Source organism: Lemur catta, chromosome 3 (assembly GCF_020740605.2).
Source record: "Lemur catta isolate mLemCat1 chromosome 3, mLemCat1.pri, whole genome shotgun sequence".
NCBI lineage: Eukaryota > Metazoa > Chordata > Mammalia > Primates > Lemuridae > Lemur > Lemur catta.
The window spans coordinates 30614214-30641284 of NC_059130.1; the positions used below are offsets into that span (position 1 = coordinate 30614214).

A 27071-nucleotide genomic window follows, 5' to 3' on the forward strand; every position below is an offset into this window, starting at 1 on the left:
ACCCAGGGTGGATGCAGGAGGTGCATGGTTTGCATGAGGGAGGTACTGTGAGGTCATGCCCCTAAATGCCAGGAGGTACTGGAACCCTTGACTGGCAGACACAGCAATCTGAATTCACAACCACAGGAATAGTACAAGCCATGCCTACAGCCACTCCAGCCTGAAGAGTCCAGCACACCTGCTCAACGCTACTTAATGGTCAGTGCGTGCATTCCTGGTGCTGCAGCCACGGGACAAAGCCTTGTCCAAGCTCCAACAACCTGCCATAAAACACTGCAGACTGACTTAGAGCTCCTCTCCCAGATTTAGTAGCCAAAAGCCAACTCAGTTCCAAACTGATGGCTCTCAATAAATTGCTGTAAACAGTGATGGTACAAACCCACCAGGCAAGTGCCACCAAAGAGTAAAGTTATTTGCTCCGGCTGTGGCAGAAGCCCCTGTCCTTGCTGTGCACTTTGCTCCCCCAAATTCACCTCTATTCTATTTCTCAAAGTTTAAAGCCTCATGTGCAGATACTGAGGTTGGGATTATGTCTCTGAAACTGCAGGCACCCTTCTGTAGAGGCAGGTCCCTTTACAATTTAGGGCAGAGAACACAAGCTTCTGTGGACTGCTCTTGGCCAAGAGAGAGGGAGACAAAGGGGCTAGTCCATGCATGCCCACGCTCTGCTTCTGAACCCACTGGGGAGGTGAGTAGCTTTTGCTCCCCTGGGGAGGAGATGGTGAGGGCAGAGAGGGGCCAAGAGTATTACGTTAATGGGGCTCCTTCCACATGGGAAGGAATTACAGGAGGGGGAGGATGTGCTCCTCCCTAACATCTCCAAACACCAGAGCACTCGTGTCAAGATCTCCCACAGGCTTTCTCCCTGGGCTTTGCTGGGGCCGAGGGCCGGGGGTGGGGGTGGGCCACGGAGGGAGCAGGGGGGCAACTCCAAGAGGGTCCTGTGAATTCCTGAGCTCAGCAAATCTCCCTGAGTGGTGAAGGACTGTCTTCCATTCCCTAAGCGATTATCTAGGCATCCTGTCTTCCCCTGGCTGGGTCAGGAGAGGGCGTACACGCCCCTCACTGGATCACCCTCGCCCCGTCATCCCCTTAATGAACCCTGGACTTCGGCTGACAAGGGACGCATGCGCGTGAGGAGCAGGGCTGCTCAGAGGGGTTGGCGTGGCCACTTCTTAGCCGACTCTGCGGGAGGGGTCTAGAAGCTCCTTTCCAGAACATGGGGGCACTGTCCGCTGTGGGCTCAGCTCTGGGCTGTGGGTATTATTCTGGGAAAACAGGAAATGCCCTGTTTCAACACTGTTACGCATTCATTTAGTCACTAAGAATTGAGCAGACCCTGTGCTGTGTGTCGGGGTGATGTGAAGATGAAGGAGGATTGATTATAAGCGAGAACTAGGTATAGCATTCAACCCTGGAGAGGCTTAAATTACAGGGAGAGAAGGGCTGTGAGAAACACACGTGCAAAGCTTATGGAAACCCACAGGGAAAAGAGGGGCTGCTCTGAGAGGTGACATGGAATTGGGTCTTGGAGGACAAGTGAGTTTAACAGATAGGACAAAAAGGGGACAGTTACTAGGAGAAGACAGTATGTACAAAGGCATGGCTGCTCGGACGGTGGTGGCACGTGCAGGCAGTGGAGGGAGTTGGCGTGGCAGGAGCGTATGGCGCGTGTTCTTGTGGGTTGGGGTAGTAATGGGAGAGGGGGCTGAAAACGCAGGCTGGAGCCAAACCATGAACAGCCTCATGTCCCACTGTGGAGTCTGGACTCTCTGGAAAATGGATTTCAAGCAGAGGAATAAACATGGTTGGGTTTTAGGAAGACTGTATTAGCGAGTGCCAGGAATGGTTGTGGGAGGAGAGAGTCTGGAGGTAGAGACACCGGGGATGGTGCTACTACAAGGGTCCTGGTGACAGGCAGCCAGGGCTGTCAAAGGCAGTGGCAGTGGGACTGAAAGGAGGACAGGACTTAAAAGGTATTTAGGATGAAAAGTAGACTGGATGGGACTTGGTGACCAGTTCAAAACAGAGACTCAGAGATGACGGTGCATCTTCTGGCTGGGGTGACTGGGGAGGGAGTGGTACCTTCAACTAAAAAAGAGGAGAAGGGAGGGAGGGAAAGAGAAAACACAGTAGGGAGCAAGTTTTGTAGGGGACAGATGACTGGGTTTTCTCTGTGTTTTGGGTGCCTGCAGGCCATGCAGGTTTTAAACAAGACATAACATTCACCCCAGACTGACAGGTGGATCTGGTTAAAATTATTTTATTGGTGTCCTAAAAAAAACTTCCTGAGATCTGAGGACATGTACTGAATTTCCCTGGATTAAGAGTGAGCAGGTGAAGATGAGTTTGTGGAGGTGATGTGTATTCACCACAGGAACTTAACTGACATTCAACTTGACAACCATTTACTGAGTACCAACTATATGCCAGGCAGCATGCTGGGCTCTGCATATACACAGATTGGACTTGGTCTTTTGTTTTTAAAGACCTCTCACCTTTGTTGGGGAAATGGAGAAATGCATAAGCCTCTGTAACAGAGGAGCCATGTAGAGGAAGAACATCATCCTGGGTGTCAGTCCTGGCTTGACTTCAGTACAGGCTGTGCCGCTAACTGACTGTATCATTTTCAGCTAGTTGCTTCTCCTCTGTGGTTCTTAATTCCCAATTACAAAATTAGACAGTTGGCCTAATAAACTCTAAGTTCCCTCACAACATTAGCCAATGGCAATGCCAAGTCTTGCTGTGCAGAAGTGCTATGGGAGCACTGTTTAACTCTGGTGGGGGCTTAAGGGAAAGCCTTCCAGCAGGAGGAAGTGCAGAAAGGCTGTGTTAGGGAACGTAGAAGAGCAAACGGTGACTGGGTGCGGGGTTTTGAGGGCAACGACAGAGGGAGGCTGGGGAGGTAGGTAGGTGGCGCCCGGTGGAGGAAGGACTTTATTTCAGGGCAATGGGGCTTAGAAATGACCCCCACTATAAAATCCACTGGGGACAGAGATCATGGTAAGGTGTGATGGGCATCGTAAATGTGGAACAAAATATCTCATGGCTCAGAGGTGAGAGAGAACACCTTTGAATGGACAGGACCAAGGGGTGTATTCATTCATTCTTTTCATGTGAAAGTATGAGGCCTGAGGGAGGGAAACAAAGATGGTGGCAACTGCTTTTCCCCCACCCAGGGCGCCTGTTGAAATGCAGCATGGTGCAGAGAAGTTTTCTCAGCAACAGCAGCGGGTGGTGACCTGCCTGAAGGATGACTCAGGGAGCAGCACGGTCCACGTGAATGGAATCAGGCAGCGGGCAGCCAGAGCACACGAGCACACACTGCTGCTCCACCGCCCTAAGACCTCTAGGGCCTCAGCACTCAGTCATGGGCCGGGACCTGCAGCATCTCCTGGGATCACAGGAGAAATGTGAATCTCAGGCTCTACCCAGACGCTGAATCAGAATCTGCATTTTCACAAGATCCTCAGGTGATCCACAAGCACATTAAAGTTTGAGCAGCCCTCCCTCTTGTTGAACAGAGTGTTCCTCACCCCAACTCCTTCTCTTAATTTATTTCTTACTCAGGGAAGAGAGAACACCTCCCAATTTCCTAGGGAGCACGCTGGATCAGATGTCAGTTTGATCACCCATAGTGTACCTCCTGTATTCACACGTGCATTCTATCTGTGTACCTGGTCCTCCTGGCCTCGCCTTTGCTGGGCTTCTTCTGGCAGGGTGGGAGGGACCAGGGCCTAGGTGTGAAATCCACTTACTTGGGCAGGTAGACACTGGCCTATGAGCAGGGAGAGGTTACCTGGCATCAGATGCTGATCTTAAAGTTCCAGACAGGTGGGAGGAGGTGTGAAATGTGGTTCCCGTGGGGAGACTCATAACACGCCCAGTGTCTGTGGGTTGGGTGTTGTCCCACTTGGCAGAACACCACAGTACTCCCACCAGGCTGATGGCAATTGAGAACTGCACCACTGAGAGCAGGACCTCCGAGCTGGAGTTCAGGAGCAGCCTTGTCCTCCTCGAGGAACGGTGAGGCTGTGCACGGGAGCAGGACTCGAGACAGCAACCAAAGCTGAAGCCCACTAAGGAAGGCAGGAGACATGATGGGCCCTGGCTTGGGAGCAACTTGTCATTAGATTAAAAAGAACTGCCAGGGCAGGACTATAACCCAAGCAATAGTCAGGAGTCCAGCCACGGCCCTGAGTTCTGGTCAGACTGAGAGCGTAGCACATGACATGAAGGCCACTTGAATGCTCCCTCATCCCTAAGGAGAGCTTTGGGGTGCAGAGGCTGAGACCACAGTTGGGGAGACATGTGGGCTCATCTGTGAGGAGCTGAGGAAGCTGAGAGCTGGGTCCTGGAGGCTGGGGTTGATGCCACCTTCACCTGGGAGTAGATGACGGAGGAGTCCTAGGAGGCAAGAGCACACGGGTGAGGGCCAGGGCTGGCAGGCCCTCGGGGGAAGCCACACAGGTTGTCAGACTCACCTTGTTACTGGGAAGCCGGGGTGCAGAGGCCCCTGTGGAAAGAGGGCAGTGCTCAGCCATGGCAGGCCCGCCAGGAGCTTCCTCCCTGCACCTGTGCTGCCAGGCCAGCCCTTCTCCTTGAGGCCCTCTCCCCGCTCTGTGCGGTAAGCAGCCACTCCTCGTGTCCTCCCTGCCCCACTCCCTTCCTAGGACCCTAAGCCCAGCGGCACTGACCATCCCTCTCCTCAACATCACTTTGCACTTGGTTCCCCACTCTGAGCTGCCTAGAAGCTCTCAAAAGAGAGAAATTTACATTTTATCATGTTAGTTCTTTGATCATAGGTTTATATTATATATTGGGGACAGGCAGTGCGAGCTGGCATGCGTTTCAGAGAGCAGATTCTGGATCTAGACTGAGCCCTGGGTCTGCCTTGCCACCTCTGTGGCCTTGGGCAAGTCACTCAATGTCTCTTGCATTGGTAGACTCATCTATATGATGAGAATAATAATATCACGTGCCTACAGGGTCGTGGTAATGTTATATGAGTTTACATATATGTGCATGCATATGTGTGTGTTTGTGTAGGTATAATTTCCATCATCTACCATGTGTTCAGCAATTGCTATGTACCAGGTACAGTCCTGAGTGCTACAAAGAAATTCTCTCTCTCTCTACTGATGACATGTATGTATGCTACAGCTGCATGTATATGCTATAGTAGGAATCATTCTAGGGGCTATGCATATAAATACAGTGTATTTATTTATAGCACTTAGAACTGTACCTGGCACATAAGAATGGCTCAACACATGATAGATATTAGAAGTTGTTGTTATTTAATATTACTGTTGTATTATCTTCAAACCAGAGTGAAATATGACATTCTCCAGACAGGGCTCACACTTTCTGGCTTGGAATGAACATTGAGGCTCCCTGGAATCGCACTGAGATGCAGAGTTTGGTCCAGAGTTTGGACAGATGGATGATTTACTAGCTCTGTGACTTCAGGCAAGTCATTTAAGGTCTCTATGCCTCAGTTTCCTCATCTTTAAAATGGGAATATGCTTACCTCAAAGAGGGTTGTAAATGTGAATGAGTTCATGTCTTAGAGGGGTGTTATAGAACCAAGAATGGGACACAAGCAATTCACTGGACTTTATACAAGAGAAATTGTAAAACCAGAGAGGGAAGCACACTGGCTAAAATCACACAGCATTTTTTCTGAAGCAGAGTTAAAAGAGCCTGCCACCAAGGACCTTGCTCCCATTTTCTGCTCCTAGTAAGGAAGAAGCCAGGCTGGGATTCCCTCATTGCAAACCACCTGCTGTAAGTGAGAGCTGATGGCACAGCCAGACTACCAACGTGTAGCCATCCTCACGCTGCTTAACACTCTGCTGTTTCAACGGTGTTTCCACAGCTACTTTCTCATTAACTCCTCACAGTAATATGAGGACATAATGTGGTAGCCAGAATAATGTCTCCCCAAAGATATCCATGCCCTAGTTCCTGGAACCTGTGAATTTCACCTTAGATAAAAAAGAGAACTTTTCAGATGTGATTAAGATTACAGACACTGAGATGGGGAGATTATTCCGGATTATCCAGATGCCCCCAATATAATCACGTGACTCCTTAAAATCAGAGGGCTTTTCCCAGCTGTGAAAGGTCAGATGGAGACCTGACCATGCAAAGATGGTTAGAGAGATGTGACATTGCTGGCTTTGAAGACGGAGGAAGAGGGCACGAGCCCAGGAGAGTGGGTGGCCTCTAGAAGCTAGAAAAGGCATGAATGTATTCTCCCAGCACCTCCAGAATGGAACGCAGCCCTGTCAACACCTTGATTATAGCCCAGTGGGACTTGTGTCAGATGCTAACCTACAGAGCTGTGAGATAATAAACTTATACTGTTAGATCCCACTAAGTTTATGGTAATTTGTCACAGCAGCAATAGAAAAATAGTACAGGTAGGTAGGTGCTGTGGACTGAATATTTGTGTCCCTCTACAAATTCATGTGTTAAAGCCCTAATCCCCAATGTGATGGTATTTGGAGGTGGGGCCCTTGGGAGGTAATTAGGTCATGATGAGATTAGTATCCTTATAAGATGAGACAGGAATCTCTCTCTCTGCCATTTGAGAATCTGTCTGCAAGAAGGCATCTGTCTGCAAACCAGGAATAGAGCCCTCACCAAGAACCTGACCATGCTGGCACCTTGATCTTGGACTTCCAGCCCCCTGAACTGTGAGAAATAAATGTTTGTTCTTTAAGCCACCCAGTCTATAGCAGCCCAACCTGCCTAAGACACTAAGGAATGATGATCTGGTCTCATTTTACAGATGGGGACACTGAAGCTCTGAGAGGTTAAGTGACTGCCCAAGAGACGGTTTTGTTACTCAGGTTATACTGAGATTGTCTGTAGAGAATGGAGAAGGCAGCACTGCATGGTGGGCTGGGATTCTCCCTGAGTAGCACAGGCACAAGTTAAGAAGCCTTATGATCCAGTGTGAGGGGTGGGTCCGTGCCCAGTTGGCCTGGACCTGCTACAGGGGTGTGCACTAAGCTACCCAGCAACAGGCTAAGTTGAGGGTTGGCCAGAACAGAGACTCACTCAGGTCTTACCTGCATGCCTGTTTTTCTCCGGGATGCTCTGTAATTCACAGTAAACCACGTCTTCTCCTCTAGGATTTACTTAGAAAGAAGTTGAAGTTTCAGAAGATGCTGAGGTCCTTGCCTCTTACCTGAGCTACATCTTCCTCCCCCAGCCAGAGTTTGTTCTCTGGCAGGACCAGAGCCCTCCAGCCTCTGCACAGTCTCTCCTCATCTCCTGCCCCACCAACCCTGTGGCCCCCGCCCAGATGCAGGGCCCTCACCATTGCTGTACACTGGCTGCAGTTCTATCCAGGCTGGTACATTGTGGTAGGTGGGCTCTTGGGGGTCCAAGTCTGAAGGGCTCCTGTGAGACACAGAAATGCTGATGTTTTCTAGGAATCTTGACAAAATGACTATAATGATTACTCCTAGCTGGTGAGTTCTTACCACAGGGGGGCTGCCAAGCCTGGAAACATAGATGAGTACATAGCAAATGGTCTATGAGCATTATATTATGAATCATGGTAGATTCATATTATCTATGCTCCCAGGCTTTATGGCCACCTGGTGTGTAACAAGCACTCTGCTAATGCTTGTAACAATATTGTTAGTTCTATTTTATCCTCATTATATAGATGAGAAAATGAAGTTTCCCTGAGATGAAGTGACTTACCAAGACCATGTAACCCGAAAGGGGAAGAGCCAAGATTTGAACCTGGCTCCAGAGCCTCCACTCTCAGAGAGAGTGGGGTCTCAGAGAAGTCAGTAACCAGAGAGGCTCAGAGCAACTCTGGATGGTGTGGCTAACTGCTGCCATGGGCTTGCCCAGAGATAGTTTGCGAGCCATGGTGCGGCTCCTAAGGTCAACCTTATGGGATACCAGATGGTGGTCCCTTCTTCATAGGCACTACCTTCTGCTGGCACAGCAGCCTCTCTGGGTGGCCAGGTTGTGTGGCCCCATCTTCCTGCCATCATCACAACAGGTGTTGATTAGGTTGGCCATCTCCAGAGATTTCCAAGCTGATTAAGGAAGATCATTTCAAGATATGGACAGATTCAGTGGTCATAGCGGTCACTCAGACAACCAAGCCAACAGTGGTCCAGGATGTGAGTTGATAAATGGAGAGCAATTTACACTTGATGTGAGAAGAAGGCCTATAAAGCTAAGGGGGTGGGTGAGAAGATCCTAGACATTGCCTTGAGATATCCCTAGGGAGGTAGCAACACGAAGTGTGTATAATCCATCTCAGCAACACTCAGCAGAAACTGTGCTTTTGGTAATAATCAGATCCAATTCCATTTTTCTACCTTGTGAGCATTTCATTAATCACAGAGGAATACAGCCTGGGTCTTACCTGGAGGGGTCAGAGGTGAGCCTTCCCCCTGCAAAGGAAAGCAGAGGGCACTGGATTCAGGAAGAGGAGACCTTCATAGGGCACAGCTCATAGGAGTCTCACCTAGAAACTGCCAGGAGTTGCTGTCACTGAAGTTTGAACCCTTCTTTGCTATGCCCAAGGGAGGTAGCAGATTGGGAAAAACTGCTGACCCTGGGGGTATAGTTGTAATGAGAAAAAGGAGCCCATGATCCATAATCCTTTAGCCTGGAGTTTGTTAAGACAATGATCGATTGAGAGCTGCAGGCAGGAAAATAGATTGATCGGCTATAAAAATGGTGTACATTTTAAAAATCAGTAAGTTACTAAGTCTTATTTGGTTTCTGTTTGCACTTCTATTTCGCGGAGTCTTTCTCCTCTTCCCATTCCTTGGGGATCTTGTAGGGGAGGGAGGGAGAGACTCTGTAGTTTCTGTTGCTGGGTAGACTACCTCTCATCAAGGCATCTTTCACACAAGTGGGCTGTTTTGGAAGCTTTGCGTTTGGTAAAAGGGATTCTGGGGGACCCAGTGGGAAGGGGGAGGGGTGAGGGATGGGAACTAGGAGCTCTTGAGAGCCTAAGGGTGGTCACAGAGGGAAGGGCACTGGGCAGGGCATGGACACAGGTACAGGTGTGCCAGGGAGTCACTCACCTGCTTTCCTTGAGAGCCAGAAGTAGACCAGCAGTGCCCCAGCAGCAAGGCCCATGGTGCTGAGTAGTCCCCCAGTGATGCCTGTGGCCACAGGACCCCTTCTGTTTTCGGTCAGCCCTGAGGTGGAGACCGCGTGCATGAGCCAGGGGGAGGGACAAGTGGTCTTGACCTGCTCCGACCCTGAAGCTGGCGCCTGGGCCTGGGACAGAGGGTGAAGCTAGGTGACTAGGATCCCTATGGCTGAGCAGATGGTGGGTGGCACAGGAAATGGCTCCTGCCCTTGTGAGGAAGCTCATTTCTGACCTGAGGCCAGGGTCGAGGGTCGGCATGGATGGTGGCCAGGGAGCGAAGAGGCAGCCAGCTGATTACCTCTGAATTCAGTGAAATTTGGTGATGCTGTCTGCCTGCACTCTCTGCACTGTGCCCCAGAACCAACACTTAAGACACACTTCAGAACATAACAACCTAGAATAAAATAACCAGCTTCGTGTACTTGTTCTGGGCAACCATCAGAGTGTCCCTGCAGGACATATTTTGTCCATGTCTGAGGCCTGGGTATAAGAAACTTACATGTGAAGCTGAGTGTCAGCACCTCACTGCGCTGGGCCCCCAGGCCATTGTCGGCCTCACAGGAGTAGTTTCCAGAATGTTCTGCAGTCAGAGAGAGGTTGAAGGATGCTCCTCCTCCAGAGGGGGCTGAACTATTCCACAAGGTGACGTTTTCATGGTAAAACCAGTACAGGATCGGGGGAGAGCCTCTCAGGGCCTCACAGCAAAGCTCCACCACGTCCCCCACCACAGCCTGGGCCCGGGGAGCATTGAGGGTGAGGACAGGGCGAGACGCTGGAACTGAGGGAATCAAAAAGCCAATAGCAGTTTCTGCTTCTAACATACTTGTAAGAAACACAAAGTATTATAAACAAACGTAGAAAGTCAGATCTCAGCCGTGGAAAATAGATTGCAACACATATGATAGACAAAGCCAATTACTTTGATCTACAAAGAGCTTTCAGCATAAAAAAAAAATCCAAAACAAAAGTGTAAAAAGTGTACAAATCACTGAAAACTTGAAATAGCCAATAAATAAAGATTCTCATCTTCATTATTAATTAGATATATACAAATAAAAGCAACCATAAAATATTATTATTTTCCTCCTTCATTAAATTGGCAAAGCTTAAATAGACTAACACTCCTGATGAGCTTCTGGATAAACATGCACCTTGATATGCCCGCAGTGGGAACACAAATTTAAGACACTTCCCCGAGTGGCAACTTGGCAATATCTACGAAATTTAAAATGCATATAAACTTTGACCAGCAAATCTACTTCTAGGACCATCTCCTTTAGGGATACTAAGGTACAATATGCCAAGATAACTGTACAAGAATTTCTACTGTAGCATTTCTGTAATAACTAAAAACTGGAGACAATCTAGCATGCTGGATAATTAAAAAGAAAAAATATCCAAGATGTAGTTCTTAAAATAAAGTCAAGATGTATTTTTAATTTAAAAAAGTACAAGTTGCATAACTATATGTGCAATGCAATTGTAGTTTTGTAAAAAAATTCTATATCTTTATAGAATATTTCTAGAATGCAGGCGAAAAGGTTAACAGTAGTTACGTCTGGGCTGGGAACCATGTGGATATGAAAGTGTGTGGGAACAGGTAGAAAGAGACCTTTACTTTTCAATATTGGCCCATTTGTATCGTTGGAATTTTTGTTATGAAGATTTATGTATTCTTTCAGAATAATAAATTATTAAAAACTAAAAAGTTGTATTGGAACGTGGCCATGATGATTGAAGAGATGTCATAATGTAGACTAACGTCAACAGTTGGATAGGGCCATGTTTCAACTCAGCTTCACCATGGCTGGCTGTGTCTGTGAGCTAGTTAATTCCCCTCTCTAAGCCTCAGTTTCCTCTCCTGCAAACTGGGGATAAAAAGTGGTTAGATTTTTATCCTCACAGGTTTCTCTTAATGATTCAATGAGATATTGCATGTCCAGCACTAAGCACAGGGCCCGGTACATGGTGAGGGCTCAGTGACTGTGGATGATGATATTGGTGATGATGACAATGAAAAATATTCCTTTTTCTGGCAGTTCCTGCTCTCTATGATCTGTGTCCTAGTTCTAGGACCCAGACACAATTCATTCAGGTTGGGCACGAAGCCCCTTAGCTGTGATAACAGCAGCAGAAATAAGATGCATTTGCACAGTGGAATTGTAGAAATGAGGGAGTAGGGGTGAGCAGGAAATTATGAAGTCATGAACACAGAGCATAGCAGGCATGGTGTGCTGGTTCACTGTGTTGGGGAGAGAGAGGGAGGAGCAATCTGCCCTAGGCACATGCCTGGGTGGTGTATCTAAGGAGTAAGTGTGTAAGCTGTGTGTCAAGAGTCCCTGCAAATCTCAGAGGAAAATTGGCTGAGGCTGGTGCTGCTGATGGGGGAAGAAGAAAGAGCTGATTGAATGGGAAAAATCAAATCTGAAGTTGTCATCTGGATGCCAAAGAGATGGCTGCATCAACCACCTCAGTGAGATGCTAGATCCTGGGCTAGCATCCCTGGATCAACCTGCTCTTGTGGCTTTGTCTCTATTCCTTATGACACCCAGGGACCCAGCCAGGAGGGACTGTGAGTATCAATTTATATCAATATTTTGCTTTACATGACTAAGAGGGTGTTTGCATACAGTTGCATGGTCTCCTGTTCCTCTGAGGTGTACCCAGGAGGAGGGACAGCCAGCTTTGCCTCTCTCACATCTCCTTCCAGGAACCTTTGAGTCTGCATGTTCCATATTCCCTGTCCACCAGTCATAGAATTCTAGGGCAGGGGATGACTGTGATTTTCATGTAGTCTGATTTTCCCACTTTATAGGAGACAAAATTGAGGTCAATATAGGGAAAGATGCTTGGCCAAGGTCATGCAGCCTGTTATCTTCAGAGCCAAGTCTAGAACATTCATCTCAACAGCCCTTCGCATACTATTGCTATACCCCAGGTCTCTCTCAATCGGAGTTTAGAGGTTTGGCTTGTAGGGGTTTTTCACCAAACAGATTTAGAGCTCACAAGAAGTAGCTTCCCTGGGTCATTACACTTAATGGAAAGAGGTCAAAGCACAGCTTAGAGAATGGAGGATCTGGTTGGTGGGTGGCCCTTTCCATTCCATGTCATCCTACTCGCCCTTCTCTATCCTGGTCCCCTGATCACTGGGTGTCTCTCCTGAAAGGCTGTGCACATAGCTTGTGTTAACACAGGATTTTTAATGTGGACATGTAAGGAACATTCATATCCCTGGTAATGAAAGAAGCTCAAGGGTACAGGCTTGTTGGGAAGCAGTGAGAGAAGAACCTGGATAAGAAACAACTTAATCTTTTTGGGGGCAGAGAAACCCATACTTAAAATTCTTTGATTTCTCTTTTATATCATAACTTCATAATATAGGCTATGTTTTAAATGTCTTATTTGCATTTTTAGTGAGGAGTTTTGATCACATTCAAGAAGGCTGTTTGTACTGTGCTGCTGGCAAGGTCCAGGCTCTTGAAGCAGCACCACAGGGAGGCTCCCAGACTTGCACATGGAGGTTCTGTGGGCAGGAAGTGTGCTGGGACGTCCCACCAGGAAACAGGAGGAGGACCCCTGCAGTGCCAGTGTCGGCTACAGAGAGAAGGCACATGCAGCTAGCGCTTGGTCATGCTGCTGGTCGGCAGGGCCAACTCACCTATGACTTTTAATGTCACCACCTCACTGCGCTGGGCCCCCAGGCCATTGTCAGCCTCACAGGAGTAGTTTCCAGAATGTTCTGCAGTCAGAGAGAGGCTGAAGGATACTCCTCCTCCAGAGCGGGCCAAGCTTCTCCCGAGGGTGGCATCGTCATGATAAAACTGGTATGAGATTGGGGGAGATCCTCTCGTGGCCTCGCAGTGAAGCTCCACCATGTCTCCCACCGCAGCCTGGGCCCGGGGAGCCCTCAGGTGGAGGACAGGGTGAGACACTGGAACTGAGGAAGACAAAACAGTTAACCATCAGCTCCTTCTGTTCAAATATATTCCTGCATTCTAAAACCATTTCAAATGGGAAAATGTTTTTCTCAGTTTTTAATAAACTGTGACATTACTGAGATCTCAGCTATAATAGCTTCAGATCTCCAGAAACAGTAACATTTGTGTAGTGCTATAAACAGTTTGGAGTATTTGAATAAACAAACTCAAATGTGTTTGAAGAATTTGGAGACAAAGATTAAAATGAAACTCAAGCATCTTAGAAGTCAAAAGACTATCGAGGAAAAGGAGAAATCAGTTCAATAGAAAATGAGGAATAGGAGAGACCTATTGCTTACGTAGCCAGGGATGTAACTGAGTCTGGGCTGCACCAGAAGAGGGGGCCACAACAGAATGAGTATGGATCAATTTATTGGCTCATTTTTATATTCATTCATCAAAAATCAATTTAGCAAAAAGTTTTTAAAAATTAAATAAGCAATCAGTAAGTCCCAAGAATGGCTTTATATGCTGGGGATTCAAGGGTCACCCCTTGGAGAGACAGACATAGTCCCTCTTCTTACAGAGCCTACAATCTAGAAGGATGATAGGCAGCCATTAAATAAAAATACAATTTTTGCACCAAAATGCAAATATAAAATTAAAACATTGATAATTGATACAAAGTAAAGGACCAGGTGCTGCGAAATGTATAATCCTGGGACCTGATCTAGTACGGGTTAGTCGGGAAAAGCTTCCTCACAAAGTGACATTTGAAGTGAACCAGGTGGAGAGGGAGGTGGGGAGCACACCAGGCAAGCTCTGCGTGCAAAGGCCCGAGCTGGGAAGAAGGTTGGCATGTTTGAGCAATTGAAGTAGGTGGCAGAGGCACTAAGAGAAGGGTCTGAAGAGTGCCATGAAACAGGAGGCTGGGGAGCCAGGCAGGGTTTCACAAGCCATGCCAGGACTTTGGTCCTTCTTCATTGAGCAATGGAAAGTCTATAACTCTGTCTACACAAGGGTGTGAGGTGATCATATTTGTCCTTTTAGAAGAGGATTCTGACCTCAGTGTGCAAAACGGACTGTGGGGTACAGAAGTGGAATACAGTGGTATTTAAGTGGCATTGCGGTAGTTGGAATGTTGGTAGATTTGACTAGATAGTGGCAACAGGAATAGAAAGAGATCCAAGAAATATTTAGGAAGTAAAATCAACAGGGCTTACTGATTAACTGGTTCTGAGGGATGAGGGAGAGAAATGTCAAGGAAGACTCCTGGGTTTCTGCCTTGTGTATCTGGATAAAGTGAGGTGTCTTTCACAGAGGTAGGGACCCTGGAAGAGGAACAGGTCTGAGGGGAATGTCAGGAGTTCAGGTTTAGAGGTGTTCAATTGGTGAGCTTTTGAGATATTTGAGTGGAGATATGGCATGTGTGGGTGCTCAGCTGGTCTCCTTTAGAGATAGAAGTTTAGGAATCATTATGTACAGATGACAAGGCCATTTATAGATAACATACCCAGGATCATCCAGAGAAAGAATACAGATAAGAGGACACAGGTCAAAACTCTGGAACTCACCAATACTTGAAGGTTGTGCATAAAAGGAGAAGCCAGTAAAGAAGACTGAGAAGACACGGCCAGAGAAAGAGGAGAACAAGAAGAGGGTAGAGTCACTGAAGCCCAGGAAGGGAGGGTTTCAAGAAGGAAGAAATGGTAAACACTATGGAATATACCTCAGAGTTCAAGTAAGATGAGGATTGGAAAATGGCCATTGTGTTTAAAACCATGGAGGTCAATAGAGACCTTTGCGAGAACCATTTTGGTGCAGAGCTCAGAAGACCCTAGTAGATTGGAACCTTGTGAATAATGAGGAAATGGAGACACCTTGGGTGGCTGACTCTTTTTGAAAATTTAGCAATGATGGAGCACTGGGTGGAGACATAAGTGAGATCAAGAGATGGTTTTTCTTAGTTATGAGAGAGTTGCAGCAGGTTAAATGCCAGTGGGAGGGATTCCACAGAGAGGGAGGTGCTGGAACATAGGAAAGTGATAATTGGTTGCATAAGGTTTCTGGGAATGCACAAAAGGATGGAAACTAGAGAGCAGAGGGAGACGTTTACCTGATGAGGAGAATGGTCCTCTCCGCCATACGTTAGGAAGAGGAGAGACGAGTGGCTAGATGTATGTACCCTTAATTTGGAGGGTATCGTTGTTTGATGTATTAGAGAGGGAGGAGAGTTGCTAATGAACTGGGACTTCCATTGAGGTCTGAGAGCACTAGTGACAGGAAGAATTGAAGCAACTAGCAGGATGGGAGGTGGCTGTCAGACAATAGGTGCTTAAATTATCATTTCAGAGATGGAATAATTTATGCACGTGGGAGTGGGTGACTGACATGGAGAGGAAGACAGTGGTGCTGTGTAGGTCATATTGTGGACATTAGAGTCCTGAAACAGTGGCAGAGTGGTTGAGAGGAGGATATTGCTTCATTGACAGCAGGCATCACTCGGAGCCCACAACAGGGACAGATGGGGGCAGTGATACTGCTGAGTGGAACAGGGCAAGTAGGAAGTCAGGAGAATGATGGTGAGACGTCCTTTACAAGGGTCTTTGGTGGGAACCCAAGCAGCTTTGGGATAGGGGCAGGAGAAGCTAGAGAGAAATTTGTGAGCCAATAACAGAATGTGTCACTCTTTTTATTGATTGACAGAGAAAACCATAACTAAATGTCTTCTGAGGTGAGACACAGGGAACTTCATAACTTCTTTTCTGCTGATCACTGGTGATCAGGATATAGCGTGTATTTGGAAAAGCCTTTACTTCTACGTTAGGGCAGTTTGGGTCCCAGTGGGCTCTAGACCGTTGCTACCTGGAAAGGTACAGCAAGCAAAGGGAAGATGCAAGTTCCTGGACATGTAAAATCCAAAGCTCTCAGATAGATGCTGTGTAGGCAGCAGGGCTGACATGACATCACACAGCAAATGGCTCTGTGGAAGCTCTAGTAGCTCCAATATTGGTTACTGGGAAAGGTGGGGTAGATGGTCTGTTCCTTTTTGTGCTGCTGGTTGGATGGGTCAACTTACTAGTAACGCTGAGTAATACTGTGTCACTGCGCTGGGCTCCCAGGCCATTGTCGGCCTCACAGGAGTAGATTCCAGAATGTTCTGCAGTCAGAGAGAGGTTGAAGGATGCTCCCCCTCCAGAGGTGGCTGAGCTGCTCCCCAGGCTGACATCCTTGTGATAAAACTGGTACAGGATCGGGGGAGATCCTCTCAGGGCCTCACAGTGAAGCTCCACCACGTCCCCCACCACAACCCAGGCCCGGGGAGTCCTAACAGTGAGGACGGGGCGAGACGCTGGAACTGAGGGAGGAAATGAGTTAGTTGACACCAGTATTTTTGAAATTAAAAACCACTCCTTATTTAAAAAATCAAACTTTACAGAATTTCATAAAGTAAAAGTGAAAAATTTTACCATTTTCTTTATTTTTATTTCCAGAAATTACCTCTTTTAAGTATTTGGTAATTCTTTCTAGATCTTTTCTACATATCTGTATACTCACTCATATCAACACATAAATAAATACATTAAAAACACACGCATGCATGGGATCACAATATACATATTGCTCTAGAACCTGCTTTTCTCCTTAGCTACATATTATGGGCATCTTTCTATGATATTACTTAGAGATCTACATCATTAACTATTAAAAATCATCTTTACTGAGGTAAAATTTATACATAAAATGCAACTCTTTTAAATTTACTATTTTATAATTTTGGATAAATATTACCTGCATATTCTTTTTTTTTTTTCTTATTGAGACAGAGTCTTGCTCTATTGCCCAGGCTGGAGTACAGTGGTATGATCATAGCTCATTGCAACCTCCAACTCCTGGGCTCAAGCAATCCTCCTGCCCCAACCTCCCAAGTAGCTAGAACTACAAGCATGTGCTGTTATTCCTGGCTAATTTTTTCATTTTATTTTTTTTGTAGAGATGGGATCTTCCTACATTGCCCAGGCTGATCTCAAACTTCTGGCTTCAAGTGATCCTCCTGCCTAGGCTTTGCAAAGTGCTGGGATTACAGGCATGAGCCACTGTGACCAGCCTGTGCATATATTTCTTAAGATAAATTCTTAGCAGTGGAATTTTTGAGACAAAGTATATGACCATTTTAAATAATAACATATGATATCAAATATTTCTTCAAAAAGGTTGGACCTTTTTAAATAAGACCTCAAAAGCACAGGGAACAAAAGCAAAAATAGACAAATGGGAGTACATCAACCTGAAAAGCTTTTGCACAGTAGAGGAAATGATTAACAAAGTGAAGAGAAAACCTACAGAATGGGAGAAACTATTTGCAAACTGCATATCTGAAAAGGGGTTAATATCCAGAATATATAAAGAACTTAACAGCAAAACCCCAAATATCTGATTTTAAAATGGGCAAAAGACCTTAATAGACATTTCTCAAAAAAAGACATACAAATGGCCAACAGGTACATGAAAAATGTTCAACATCACTAGTCATCAGGGAAATGCAAATCAAAACCACAATGAGATACCACCTCGCTCCAGTTGGAATGGCTTTTTTTTTTTTTTTTTGAGACAGAGTCTCACTTTGTTGCCCGGGCTAGAGTGAATGCCGTGGCGTCAGCCTAGCTCACAGCAACCTCAAACTCCTGGGCTTAAGCGATCCTACTGCCTCAGCCTCCCGGGTAGCTGGGACTACAGGCATGCGCCACCCTGCCCGGCTAATTTTTTCTATATATATTTTTAGTTGTCCAGATAATTTATTTCTATTTTTAGTAGAGACGGGGTCTCACTCAGGCTGGTCTCGAACTCCTGACCTCCAGCGGTCCACCCGCCTCGGCCTCCCAGAGGGCTAGGATTACAGGTGTGAGCCACCGCGCCCAGCCTAGAATGGCTTTTATCAAAAAGAAAACAAATGTTGGTGAGGATGTGAAGAAAGGGGAACACTTACACACTGTTGGTGGGATTGTAAATTAGCACAGCCGCTATGGAAAACATTATGGGGGTTCCCCAAAAAAGTTAAAAATAGAATTACCATGTGATTCAGCAATTCCATTACTGAGTATATTATATGGTCAAAGGAAATGAAATCACTGTGTCAAAGAAATAACTGCATTCCATGTTCATTGCAGCATGATTTACAATAGCCAAGTTATGGAATCACCCAAGTGTCCAACAACAAAGAAATGGATAAAGAAAATATGCTGTATATACACAATGGAATACTATTCAGCTGTAAAAAAAAAGAATGAAATCCTGTCATTTCCAAGAGCATAGATGGACTTGGAGGAAATAATGTTAAGTGAAATAAGCCAGGCATAGAAAGACAAATACTGCATGGTTGCATGCATGTATGGAATCTAAAAAACAACACAAAACAAAACAAAAACAAAACCCCACAAAAACCCAAAGTGTATTGATATTATATTAATAAAAGCAGAGAGTAGAACAGTGGTTACCGGAAACTGGGGAGGGAGGAGGGGGAAGAGAGGATGGGAAGAGGTTGGTCAATGGGTACAAAGTTACAATTAGATAGGGTGCTGATGGTTACCAGTAAGGTATAGAATATTACAAAATAGCTAGAAGAGAGGTTTTGAATGTTTTCACCACAAAAAAATGACAAATACACAAGGTGGTGAATATGCTAAATACCATGATCTACTCACTATACAACATGTATGTATCAAGACATCAAATTGTACCCCATAAATATGTATAATTGTAATGTGTCAATTAAAAAAAGATGGAACCAATTTACACTTGCATTAATGGTATTTAGGAGTTTCTGTTTCCCCCACTCCCTGATCACTTATGATCACATTGGTGCAGAGGTTTATTTTTATTATTTAGTCTCTGTTTCCAGCCTTAACATCTACAGTTGCTTTACCTCAACAAATCTCTCGTTCTATCCTGTGTGACCCTACTGGCTACTAGTTGGTTCTCCATGGAATTTTAGTGATGTATAAACCATTAACAATGAGTTACTGTTTATAAAGTATTCAGAAATGATTGACAAAATGAAATTTTTGAAATCTGTCAGTGATTTTTAAAGATTTTCAAATCAATTATTTTTGAAGTGTGAAATAATTCACAATTCACTGTGAAAAAATAATAATAATGAGAAAATAATTGTTCTTTTACTTCCTCTCCTCTTTTTGACCAACTGATTTTTCTTGCATATATTTTTTACATTTTTCAGTGTTTATAATAGTTACTTTTTGTTCCGTAACTATGATTCTCACAGTTGATTAGCCTTTGTCTCTGTATCTAAATAAGTGGTCTTCCAACCCTGTCTATACAGTATTCGCACCTGAGGTTATGTTAAAAATTTTGATTCTCACGCCTGTAATCCTAGCACTCTGGGAGGCCGAGGCGGGTGGATCGCTCGAGGTCAGGAGTTCGAGACCAGCCTGAGCAAGAGCGAGACCCCGTCTCTACTAAAAGTAGAAATAAATTATCTGGCCAACTAAAATATATATATAGAAAAAATTAGCTGGGCATGGTGGCGCATGCCTGTAGTCCCAGCTACTCGGGAGGCTGAGGCAGGAGGATTGCTTAAGCCCAGGAGTTTGAGGTTGCTGTGAGCTAGGCTGACGCCACGCCACTCACTCTAGCCTGGGCAACAAAGTGAGACTTTGTCTCAAAAAAAAAAAAAAAAAAAAAAAAAAAAATATATATATATATATATATATATATATATATATAATTTTGATTCTGAAGCTGCATCTGAGAGTTTCTGAATTTAACTGGCCTGAAGAAGAGCTTGGTAATAGATCTTTTTACAAAGTTTCCAGGTAATTCTAATGTGCAGCCAGGGTTGAGAAGTGTTAACCTACATAGATTCAGTACTCACTTTTCATATCACGGTTTCCTCATTCTGAGTCCTTTGCTTTCGTTCACATCTGGGTAGGCTGAATTTTGTCATCCATTTTTTAATTTCAGAATATTACAGGGGTACAAACGTTTTGTTTACATAAGCTTTTGTACCATTCATTAAGCAATTTTTTAAAGAAGGGTTAATGGGTACTAAATTCCCTAAATCCCTGCATTTTTGACAATATCTTTTTGATTTGATGTAAAATTCTCAGCTCTCATTTCCCCTGGAAGTCCAAGTCTGGCCACCACCCCTTTCTCTTTGGGTATTGACTATTGTGCAAAATCTAAGACCAACTTGATGTTTTTTCTTTCTGAGATGATTGTCTTTTTTCCCCTATGATCACACATACACATATATATTTTTAACCTTGAACTTCAATAATCTCATCAAGATATATCTTCTGATCTACATATTCCAGTTTTATTTGCTTTTGGACAATTTTTTTTATTGCATCTTTGAGTTTTGTTTTCTCTTCAGTTCGGTTTTCCAACTTAATGACATTTAATTATTTATATGTGGGGGTCTCCACTGTCTGATCTCCGTATTATAATTTTTTGCCTTTATTTCTATATCTTTGTACTTTTAATTCTGTATTATTTTCTCAAACTGATTCTTCATTTAGTTAACAGTTTTCAGAGTTATACATTCTAGTCTTACTGCTTCAAATTTGGATTTCATTTCTAAAGTAGTTGTGTTATTTTCTTTGTTCTCCTGGGCTCTGCTAGACCATTTTTTTGATCTCTGCTTATCGTCTTATAATCTGTTCACTGAATTACAAATGCTGCTTGAGGACCTACTAGGAGACCATGACTCGTGAGGTTCTGTTCTCATGAAGCTTATATTCTGTTAACACCGAGGAAGACAGACAAGAAACAGGAAATAAAGAGGTTTTAGATGTTGTTAAATACAAGAAGAAAATAAAACCTAATAATGGGATAGAGGATGAATGAAGGCTGGGAGCTTTCCTAGATAGATTGGGCTCTGACTTTAGGGTCTAGGTCTCAGAACATTTATATTTTTAAAATAATAATCTTTTTACCCAACAATTTATATTGAGGGCATGTCTGACACACCAGACATGGTGTGTACCATTCTGCTTCTCCGAGAAGAAAACTGAACTTTCCTTCTCTACTAAAGAGTGGAACAGATGCAATTTTGCTCCTAAAATAACACCTTTTTGATGGTGACACAAGTAACCATGAATTATACACTTATGATTTGTACATGTTTCCTGAATGTATGTCACTTCAAACAAAGATTTAAAAACCATAATGCAATAATATAATACTTATTTTAATGGATTAGAAGACAAGGGATCACGCAAACCCCAGAAGACTGAGGAGCTGGTTCTCAGGGAGCCGTTTCCTCCTTTCTGTTCAAAATTAGCCCTTTCCAAACCTCCTACTGTGAGAGCTTGAACTGCTTGGGAAATTTTTAGAGAAATTGAGGTCTTGCTCAATATTTGTCCATATGTCTGTGCTTGTAGCCAAGTTTATATGTAAGCATTAATATAGAAATAGGAGATGCTTCTGTGCATCAAATTAAGAAAAATTCATGTGGGGACTGAACATGCAAATCATGAGATGACAATTTAAAAAAATAAATTCATTTGGTATTAATAAAAGCTGAGGAGTCTGCTGAGTTTTCTTAGGGGTCTGGCCAAGCCAGGGCTGGATAATGACTGAGCCTCACAGCTAGTTGGCTTCCTGAGAAGCGGGCCAAGAAGGGATTTGTTTGATTGGGGTAGGAAACTGAAAGGCACGTGCAGACTTCTGAAGGGGTGGGTGAGAGAGGGCTCTGGGCCAGGGGTGGGTGACAGGCAGGAGCCCAGGGCTTACCAGTGACATAGAGGCTTACCGCCTCACTGCGCTGGGGGCCGAGGCCATTGTCAGCTGTGCAGTAGTAGTTTCCAGAATGCTCTGTGGTCAGAGATAAGCTGAAGGATGCTCCGCTTCCAGAAGGGGTTAAGCTGCTCCCCAGGGGGACATCCTCATGATAAAAATGGTACAGGATGCGTGGAGAACCTCTCTTGGCTTCACAGTGAAGTGTCATGATGGTTCCCTCAAAAGCCAGGGCCCCAGGAGAGCTGAGGGTAAGGACAGGATGAGACACGGGGACTGCAGGAGAGAAAAAAATTAGTCAAGAGTTGCTTCTGCCTCTTCCTGCGGGTTTCAATGCATAGCCAACGTGCATGAGCAGTCTCCAGTGTCCACTGGCCCGCAGGGTGGCCCAGCAACCTCCTGGGCTTCTCTCACCAGCTCTCTCCTGTTCCTCATGCTGGCCGTTTCCAGTCTGTTTCTTCCCCACCAGACCTCTAGTCTCTTCTCCTATCCTGGCTCCCTTTCACAGAGGGATGATACTTTCAAGAAGAAATCCCTTATCTTGCTGCCACCAGACCCACACCCTTACCTGCACCAGCTCCTTGCTGTTTCCCTTTGTCCTGTGACCATGGAAGAGCTGTCCCTTGCCTGCCCAAGTCACTCTGAGTCTTCTTCTCAGTCCCTGTCTCTATTTATTCCTTCACTTGGGTGGGCCTCAGGGCTTTGCCTTTGACCCTTTTTCCTTCCAGATTGACATACTTTTCCAGGGCCCTCTTCTCTGCTTCTCCCCTCTCCCTTTACCCAGACTGATCCTCTCTAGTTACAGGTGAGAAAATTGGGTTGGGGGAGGCTAGAAGACTTGCCCGTGCAGGCTGTTTCTAAGGCCAGCCAGGAGCTGGTCTGTCTGCTGACTCCTGGTCCAGTGATGAGTCACTTTGTCTCCTTAACAGTGAACCTGAAGTTTGCAGTGAGTGGAGGGGATGGCACAGACCTCCACAGAAGCAGTTTTCCCCTCACTACCGTAACTACTGTAATAGCTTTGAGGGCCGCATGGTGCTGTGTACTGGTAAAGGAGGTGATGTAGTCTGGGGTTCATAGTTATGTCTGTTACTACAACATATTGCACCTGCAGAGTTACATTTTTGGAGTAACTATGATGTTGCTACCTGTCTCTATATCCTACATGGATTTGCACATTGGTTATTGTCAATGCCTGTTAACTGGGTTAACAGATACCTCTGTATCCCTGGGAAAGAGAAATGATTTGGGAGCTACTGAGAATAATAGGTTGGTTGGCAACTCAGGCATCTGAGGATCCAGAGGATAGAGAGAAAAGTTAACAGTATTGAGTTCTACAGAAGCTGGGGATGGGGGTGGTGGGGGTGTGGTGGAGGGGGAGAGAGAGAGAGAAAGATGGAGAGAGAGATGCTTCAGAAACATTCAGGAGTGTGATGAAATCTGGCTGGTAGAAGAATGAGCCCACGAGAGATAGACACTTTCTTATATTGCTAGAAGCCAACAGATGTTGAGAGAGCCTGTGGAAGAAGCAGGAAGCAGGTAAGAGAGAAAAGATTTGTTAAGTGTCAGTGAGAAAAGGACAAAATCCAGAAATGGGTGGACTTTTGTTGATGGACAGAAGAATTAAGAACTGAGTATTGTCCAGCCAAGTAATGCTGAGCTCTATAATTTCTCTTTGGTCAGAGATTGCTGATTTTCACAGCATTTGGATCCTGAAAAGTTTTCATAGCTACATGAGGGGAGTTTTGGTTGGATTGTGTATTTTCCTGTTAATGATTCATTCTAAGGGACTCCTGAGTTCCTGAGAGAGTGGTCACAGAAAGGAGTTCAGAACTGCTAGGCAGAGGCAATGAGCCTGTCATGAAGCCATGTGGGCCGAACGCCTGTGAGTTTCTGTAGATGGAGTCTCGAGAGTGGCAGCACACACTACCTGACTGTGGCTGTGACCTCTGGTGGTCAGAGTTAGCTCACTTCTGTTGGAGAGTGTCCTCTCTTGGTTGGCTGGGTCCCCAGTCCATTGTCTGGACACAGGAGTCATTCCCAGAGAGCTCTGTGGGCAGAGAGAGGATGAGAGATGCTCCTCCTCTACAGGGGCCCTGGGTCTTTCGGATTTCAGCCTCATGATAAAACTGATACAGGATTAGGGGAGAAGCTCCCTTGGTATCACAGTGAAGTTTTTCTACATTCTCCACAGCATGTGCCCTAAGACTGTGGTCCCCAACCCCTGGGCTGCGGACTGATACTGGTCTGTGTCCTGTTAGGGACTTGGCCGCAGGGCTCTTCTGCACCCCATCCCACCCTCCCCCAGTCCATGGAAAAATTGTCTTTCATGAAACTTAGGAGCTGGAGGGATGTACAGCAGGAGGTGAGAGAGTGAAGCTTCATCTGTATTTACAGCTGCTCCCCATCACTTGCATCACAGCCTGAGCTCTGTCTCCTCCCAACCCCCTAACCCCAGTCCATGGAAAAATTATCTTCCATGAAACTGTTCCTTGGTGCCAAAAAGGTTGGGGACCACTGCCCTAAGAGCCCTGAAAGTGAGGAAAGGATATGTCACTGGGGCTGAAAGAGACAACAGGGTGGTCAGGGAGGGTCCTTGCATATCCTTAAATTAAAGGGCCTTGTCAAGAAACATGGCCCTAGATCAGCCTGAGTTCGAATGTCCTATTTGTTCTGGCTTTGTTCCCAAGAGAAATGTCACTTAACCTGAGAAGAAATTTGTAAATGTGAAGGGTCTGGACATATGCCAAATCACTGAGCATCTATTCTAATCCCCATTTCTAAGCATTTCCAAAAGCTCCCACTGTTCATGGCCCCTTCTATTTCTAACTCCTTCCTGCTAATCTCTGACTAACTCTTGGTAGGTTCTTCAGAGCATTGGATCATTGCTAACTATCAGTATCCACTCCCACCCAACTGCCTTGTGGTCTTTACTGAGGATCTCTGTGGGCAGTTTGATAAGCCATTCCTCGGGTGAGAACTTGCAGAACGCACCTTTCACCTCGATGGTCACTGGTTTGCTGACGAAGGACCTGTGTCTGTAGTTAGCTGTACAGTAATAGTCTCCAGCATCACCGCTTTTCACCATGGAGATCTTGAATTCTGAGGACGTCGGAGTCTTTATTTTCTCATTCCGGTTTTTAAATCTTCGGTGCCAGGAGACTGTGATGGGCCTTGGGACTGTATCTACTGAGCAGATGAGCACCAGATCCTGACCTTCAAACACCGACTTGGAAGCTGGGATAGTGTGTATTTGCACGTTGGCAAAAACTCCTAAATGAATAAAAATGACATATGGGACTCTTGGCAGTGGGGCGCTCATGGATGGAGAAGAGTCACAGGATGGGAAGGGCTAAATTTGCTGATCTCACGTGGAAAGTTGGGCCTGGGTGAAACTGGCCTGTCCTTGGGAAGAGGGAGGAAGTGGTAGGGAGGTCCTCTACTCCTGGATGGTCTTATGGAGTGTCTGGGACAAGGCCCAGAGGCAGCTCTGCCCAGCCTCCCTTCATGTCTGCCCATCCCCCAATAGAGCAGGGCCAGTGATTCCAGAGATGACATTCGGTGCCCAACAGTTGGGGAAAGTGGTGGGAGTGGTGATGGGGACAGGGAGCCTGGGCATCAAAGGTGATTGTCCTGGGGCCACAGTGACTACAAGGGCTAGTTGGAAATGAACTGTTGGCATGTGCAATAAACTTGCCCTTGAGGCAGGAACTTCTTAACCCCTCTAGCTTGTCAGTTAAACGGTCAAAGGAGGAGGAACAAGGACAGTCCCACTAAGCAGGAAAATCTGTGATGAAAGCATCCCATACCCCAGATGGGTGTGGTTTTGCATAATGATGTTGGCTTAGGACAGTGCCTTTCTGAGTCATCCTTAGGTCTGAAAGAGCAGTGGGAGATAATGAACAGAGGGGGAGAAGAGCCTGAGGTTGGGTTTCATCAATTATGCTGAAGGAGAGCCTATGCTAGAAATTATTGTGTTGCAACTGTTGGATAACACCCTCTCCACCTTCTCTGAATTGTCCTTCTTTAAACCAGTGACCTAAGAAATACTTGTTACCTATAACTGCAGAATATAAGATTAATAAAATGTAGTCAGTTTAGAAAACACAGAATCATAGAATATTTTTTGCTTTTTTTTTTTTTGGCCGAGGGGTGGGAGTAAATTTATGGAGAATGCTCCCACTTTCACTCTCTCCTCACTGAGGAAGGTGTGCACCCCAGACTATGTGTCCCTTCCTAACACTCAAATAGATTTCCTATGAGACAGACCAAATTTAATCAGGCGAAGCATTTGACCGTTGGTTAGAAGTCATGCTTGAGGACCCACAAAATTTTAAGAACGTCGGAAAAAGCGATAGTGGTTACAGCACCATCCCTAATGACATCAAGTTGGAATGATTTGTTCCCCAAACTTCTGTCCTTTGGTTTTCTTGTTCTTAAGCACTGTGCTCCAGGCACGTATGATGCGAGGAGTCTGTCCATCTGGCCAAGCAGGAGCCAGTCCAGTCAGAGGGCTCTGCTGCAGCCCACAACTTATGGCTATGGGCCTAGCAGGGGGGAAAATGGTGTCAGGGAAGAGAGCCTTCTGAGAGTTATATCTAATGGCATTGAAAGAAAAATAAACTCATCTCTCTTTTCTTGTGCTTTCCTGGTTCTAAGCTCTTCTACGTGTCTCCAAGAGCCGGGGTCTCCTGTCTCGTACAGCTCACAGGCTCTTTCCATGTACACTGGTACCCCCAGCTGATGTGCAGATCTTCCAGCCCCATCCCTGGTAAATCTCAGAGCCCACTGACACTCACTCTGCACATGAATCTGGGAACTCCGGCTCCTGTGTATGATGCTGTGATTCTTGGTTCCTGCCTGGCACCAGTAGGACCCTGAATCTTCAGTCCACATTTCAGGGATATGGAGCTCTGGGGAGCTGCTCCAGCCTGATCCCAGGGCCTGGCTGTCTCTGAAGAAGCAGAACTGGAGCTGGACCTCTGACCTCTGTGGAGGGAGCCAGGTCTCACAGGTCAGGGTTATGGACCTTCCCTCCAGGGGTTGGGAGAGGCTGACTCTGAGCACGGGACGTAGAAACAGATCTAGAGAGAAGAATCATAACAGTCTCAGAGCAATGAGGGTGGGAACTGCTGTGGAGTAAAACGCACTTCATCCTCAGCATCAGCAAGCAGACACACAAAAGCAGGCACAGGCAGAGATGTCATTGACTCTTAACACCCTTCAGCCCAAAGCACTGTTGTACCTCCTGTGGT

General features: G+C 45.7%; 1 protein-coding gene across 1 annotated transcript in view; it reads right to left on the reverse strand.

Moving 5' to 3' along the window:
- Window positions 1-4257: 4257 nt before the first annotated feature.
- Window positions 4258-27071, reverse strand: part of FCRL5 (Fc receptor like 5) — a 28656-nt gene continuing 5842 nt past the window's right edge. Inside the window, exons 5-16 of the mRNA XM_045546514.1 lie at window positions 26616-26900; window positions 24811-25089; window positions 21817-22095; window positions 16145-16423; window positions 12807-13085; window positions 9648-9926; window positions 9078-9194; window positions 8408-8435; window positions 7334-7416; window positions 7083-7151; window positions 4485-4516; window positions 4258-4407 (exon numbers count right to left, since the gene is read on the reverse strand). Of these exons, the coding sequence (XP_045402470.1) occupies window positions 4318-4407; window positions 4485-4516; window positions 7083-7151; window positions 7334-7416; window positions 8408-8435; window positions 9078-9194; window positions 9648-9926; window positions 12807-13085; window positions 16145-16423; window positions 21817-22095; window positions 24811-25089; window positions 26616-26900 (2099 nt within the window). The 3' untranslated portion in view covers window positions 4258-4317. The remainder of the gene's footprint in view (window positions 4408-4484; window positions 4517-7082; window positions 7152-7333; window positions 7417-8407; window positions 8436-9077; window positions 9195-9647; window positions 9927-12806; window positions 13086-16144; window positions 16424-21816; window positions 22096-24810; window positions 25090-26615; window positions 26901-27071) is intronic.